The 5,118-nt window shown below is 35.8% G+C and overlaps 1 protein-coding gene across 1 annotated transcript in view; it reads left to right on the top strand.

Moving 5' to 3' along the window:
- LOC107654639 (protein transport protein Sec24C) overlaps positions 1-5,118 on the top strand; it is a 14,522-nt gene that overhangs the window by 3,300 nt on the left and 6,104 nt on the right. Inside the window, exons 6-14 of the mRNA XM_016441817.1 lie at positions 33-283; positions 380-483; positions 1,247-1,359; positions 1,468-1,659; positions 1,780-1,870; positions 1,978-2,082; positions 2,180-2,347; positions 4,361-4,457; positions 4,772-4,920. Coding sequence (XP_016297303.1) covers positions 33-283; positions 380-483; positions 1,247-1,359; positions 1,468-1,659; positions 1,780-1,870; positions 1,978-2,082; positions 2,180-2,347; positions 4,361-4,457; positions 4,772-4,920 — 1,270 coding nt within the window. The remainder of the gene's footprint in view (positions 1-32; positions 284-379; positions 484-1,246; positions 1,360-1,467; positions 1,660-1,779; positions 1,871-1,977; positions 2,083-2,179; positions 2,348-4,360; positions 4,458-4,771; positions 4,921-5,118) is intronic.

Below are 5,118 nucleotides of genomic sequence, written 5' to 3'. Positions count from 1 at the left end.
AAAATGTCACTTTTATTTGTCTTATTTGCTAGGATGTTATTTGTGAGTCATTCTGTCATCTTGAGAAATCCCAATCACCTTCACATACTCTTCAGTGTTTTACTGTGGCCTGCTCTTGTAAACATGCTATGTGAATGTTTTCCACAGCGTGATGTGCCAGTTTGTGAGGCGGGAGATTGTGTTAAGGGCTGTGCACACTGCGGGGCCTTCATGAGCCCTGCTATGAGCTGGCAGGACTGCGGGCAAAGATTCTACTGCCCTTTCTGCGACAAACTCAATGAAGGTAAGTCTTGCTTGGCCTACAGTCATTCTCAATTTTCGGTTAAAGCTGTGCACATATGTCCTTCCATCTTTGCTCAAGTATGTATTTTTCTCATAGTGCCATGGCAGTCCTATCAGCCCACTAATCAGGGTCGCCGTGTCGACTGCGAAAAAAAACCTGAGCTCAGTCTTGGCTCATATGAGATCCTGGAAAAACAGACGGTCGGGAATGGCATGGATTTGTTTTGAACTTTATTTTTCTCTTGTTTTATACTATATGTAACTGTATTAGATTAGATTAAACATCAGTATTTAATAAAAATTGAATTTAGGGTTAATAGAAACAGCTAGTTCAAAGCTGTTTCATTTTTTTTTTTTAAATATACACTACCATTCAAAATTTTGAGGTCAGTAAGGATTTATTTATTTGGCAATGACACATTCAATTGAAAAGTGATAGTAAAACATTTAGAATATTATTACAAAAGATTTCTATTTCACATAAATGCAGTTGTTTTGAACTTTGTATTCGTTAATCCAGAAAAGAAAGTATCAAGGTTTCCACAAAAATATTAAGCAGCACAACCGTTTTCAACACTGATAATAATAATAAATGTTTCATGTGCATCAAATCAGCATATTAGAATGATTTCTGAAGGATTGTGTGACTCTGACGACTGGAGGAATGATGCTGAAAATTTAGCTTTGATCACAATAATAATTTCATTTTAACGTACATTAAAAGAGAAAGCAGTTATTTTAAATTGTAATAACGTTTTACATTATTACTGTTTTACTGTAATTCTTAATTAAATAAGTGCAGCCTCTGTGAGCATAGGAGACTTATTTAAAAATATTTTTTAAATATCTTACGGACTCCAAACTTTTGAATAGTAATGTACATACAGTAGTCAGCTTTTATATTGATGCCAGTTTTATCTAAATTGTTGAATAGCTCTGACCTCCACTATGATCTACTTAACAGGGTAAAGCTGCTGTGTTGCTGCTGGCGATAGATGTATCTGCCAGTGCAATGAGAACGGGGCAGCTAGACCACATTTGTAAGCAGATTTGTTCTCAACTGCAAGCTTTAAATGGGTAAGGGATGTTAACGTTTAAAATTATTTTCACAATCATGTCCATTCCTAATGTTTGAAATCAATTCTGGAATTCAAATGGCTTGTGAATGTTGTTTCTTTGTTTTAGGCTTGAAGAAACTGACCGATCAGATCTTCGAGTGTGTTTGATGACCTATGACAGCCGGATCCATCTGTATAACCTGAGTCCAGCTCTGTCCCGTCCTCACATGATGGTCATCACTGACTGTGAGGAGCTGGAACTTCCTGTGGTGGAGGGCCTTCTGGTGCCACTGAAAGACTGCAGACACATTCTTGAGAGGTTTTGAAACTGCATTTGTTCTACTAATATAATTATCATTGAAACAAGAGCAAAATAGTCAACAATATAGTTAACAGTAAAGTTAACAATATAGTTAACTATTCCTTTCTTCCTGGGCAGAGTTCTACAGGAAATTTCACTTTTCAACCCTGAGTCGGATGGATCCGGCTCACAAGAGCTTTCTGTTTCTGCAGGGCTGAAGATTCTTCAGGCAAGAGCCTTAATATGAGTCTTAAACATGCACATGCCCTTGCTGAAAAATCCAGTGTATGTGCTGCAAATGTTGATTTATAAATCTCTTGCGTCTCATTTCAAAAGGATGCAGCGTCTCCAGGCAAATTATTGATCTTTCATTCCTCGCCTGTTTCTGAAGGCTCAAATCAGAAAAGCTCCTCTGGTTTCTTCAGCTCTAGCAAAGTGAAGGTGAATTAAAGAACGTGCAATTTTTCCACAATATTGTCCATGACGTTAATTGTCTAAAAGTGTTTTATTTATCTGCTTCCTCTTGGTTTCATATTAGTCCATCTTCCAAGGACCAGATTCTTCGATCTCATTGGCTAAAGAATGTGTCAATCAAGGCTGCAGCGTGCACATTTTTGTGTTCTCCCATCATGAAGTAGGCGGGGCTTGGCCAGGGCACATCCCCTTTCTCACAGGGGGTGGGGTCATCTGCTATAACAGTCTACAGGTAATAAATGCCATCTGTTCTCAGTCGACATCAGGTACACCCTCATGTCCTATTATATCAGACGAAGAAAACCTTAGAGCCCAATTAATTTAAAGCTGCTGCACAAATTTTAAAATTCAAAACAACCCTATGGCTGCATCGAGAATTAGCCTGGAATGTCATAATGGTTGGTACTTGTTAAAAATCTCTGCTGCTAATATAAGGCTTTTGTTGACATCCTATTAACTGGAAGTGTTACAAAGGTTGCCTTCCTGCTCTATCATAGTCCCCCTGAGCAAGCCACTTGCCTGCTCCAAGAGGACCGTCCCTGCAATTAGAGCACTGTAGTAATGGATGATAAATGTCTGTTAAATGATAACATGACCATGATAACCGGTATGAATGGTAACCAGATAACAAAGATTCAGATTTACTGGAAATGTGTAGAATCAAGCTCTTTATCTGGTTGCTATGGCTCCTTCATCGCCAGTCCTGACTCCGGCTGTGTTGACATGGTGACATTCTTTTATTATATATTTTTATACTGTACTGTATGTAGTGTGTAGTATATTTAGGGCCCTAAACGCGGACGGAATTGTCATAAAAATGGAATTTACTGTGTAACACTGAATGTCATGGAATTTGCCAAATTTTGGATGAATAAATAAAAAGTAAGTCAGTGCACTTAAATCAAAACGCAATATAGACTAAGGTCTGTGAATATAAAGCCGCAAAAGACTATTTAAATATGAATCCTGCTTGCTCTGCGTGTTTGTGTGAAGGACTGGCATAGACATGCGGTTTCATTTACTACATACTGAAGTATGTTTTTCCAACCTCTGCCGCCTCGATATGAGTACATGAACACATTAACAGAATCTCTAGAACTGCTCTGAGAGTCACTTTATGAGCATTTTAGCATTTCTTTTGAGAAAAAATTATTGTCATATCATTTACTAACAGAAACCAAAGGTCTTCACAGCAACCCGTCAAAATAAAAGTTCAGTTTAACTTGAAGAAACTGTAACAGAAATATATTACTTAATTTAATGATAGTGCTACTACTAATAATAAAATTATAATTAAAACATTATTTTTTAAGGAATATTTACCAGGAAAATTGACCAGAATTTAAATGCATTCAAATGCAAGTATTTCTGAAAAATAAATAAATAAAATAATATTTTTTAATAAAATTAATTAATTAGGGATACTTTTGATTATTAAAATTTAATGAAAATGGAATACAGAATGGAAAACAGAATTTGGTCAAAATAAAACTGAATTTGAGAAAAAAAATAAAAAGTATTTCATAGGGCCTTAAAAAATAATTTTTGTTAAACGTTTAATAAGTTATTGTTAAATTATGTATTTCATGATTTCAATTAATTACACATGCTTTTTGATTCATTTTTTTCATTTAACCATTTAAACAGAGTCTAGAAAAATTAAACCGGGAAAAAAACGGAATCCAGAAAAATTTAAACGGAAAAAATGGAATTTGGAAAATATTAAAACGGAATTTGGGAAAAATAAAACGGATTTCATAGGGCTCTCATGTTCAGTATAATACTCTCATGTTGACTACTAGCGACCTGTCAGATGTCTTGTTTTGTGTAATGCGATTGTCACATATTCTTTTATTTCTATCTTTGTTTATGTTTTTCTTTTTCCTCATAAGCAAAACCAGTCATAATTTTTAGGTTTTTCATTGACTTTCTAGTAACAAACTGTCAATGTCTTAAAGAAAGAGACGTTACAGCATTAGCAACTAGTCATTTAATTTGGGTCTGTACGCTATGTGGATTTATTGTAATCAGAGTGAATTTTTCAGGAGTGACGTTTTCAGAATGTGGTTGTCACTTCTATAAATAACTAAACTAGGACACAGATACACACTTTATTCTGTCCGCTTCCTGCTGTGTGAAGAGAACTGGATTAAGCACTCAAAAGAAGAGTGACAACCATATTTAATGTAGTGTGAACAAACTGTGTCATTTCATACTAAATCTTTCCATGTACTTTTCTTTGCAGTCGGAGATGGAACAGGAATGCTTCCGAGCTGATCTGAGCAGATGTGTGGATATGCAGATGGCCTTCAAAGTTCAGCTCAGAGTTTTTGTCAGTAAAGGTTAGCAAAGGGGCGTATAAAAGAATCTAGAAACCCAGATTCCAAGACAGAGAGGAACTAAGAAGGTCATTACCAACTAAACGTTAAGACTGTAGTTGAGCATTGAATTCATTTTTTTAAATGTAATCAAATTAGACACCTACTATACATATATAGGTCATAGTCTATATAAAACAATCTGTCAAGTATCAAATCTTTTGAGTACTTGAATGGATAGTCACTTGTTTGTAACTTGAATTCGATGCATGAGTGCCAGATGTTATTTGTAAATAGCGGGTGGGTATATTAACAGCTCAGTCGCTGTGTTTCTGCAGAGATGCGCATATCTGGTTGCTATGGCTCCTTCATTGCCGGTCCTGACTCCTGCTGTGTTGCCATGGCAGCGCTTGATTGGCACACAGCTCTGGCATTTGAGTTCGCTCACAACAAGTCTTTGGATGAAACGAGGGGTGTAGCCATACAGGTAGTATTGATGTGATGATATAAAATCATAAATTATCATATTAGTCAGTCTCAAATTTTGATAAATGACACTTATCTGAGATGAATGGATATGATAAATAATTTGATGTGTTGTTCATTTAAAGGGGTCATATGATACGATTTCAATTTTTCCTTTCTCTTTGGAGTGTTACAAGCTCTTGGTGCATAAAGAAAATCT

The sequence above is a fragment of the Sinocyclocheilus anshuiensis genome, unplaced genomic scaffold (genome assembly GCF_001515605.1).
Source record: "Sinocyclocheilus anshuiensis isolate Anshui unplaced genomic scaffold, SAMN03320099.WGS_v1.1 scaffold799, whole genome shotgun sequence".
Lineage (NCBI taxonomy): Eukaryota > Metazoa > Chordata > Actinopteri > Cypriniformes > Cyprinidae > Sinocyclocheilus > Sinocyclocheilus anshuiensis.
The sequence above is the reverse complement of the archived record's forward strand: the minus strand, read 5'-3'. Positions and strand labels throughout refer to the sequence as shown.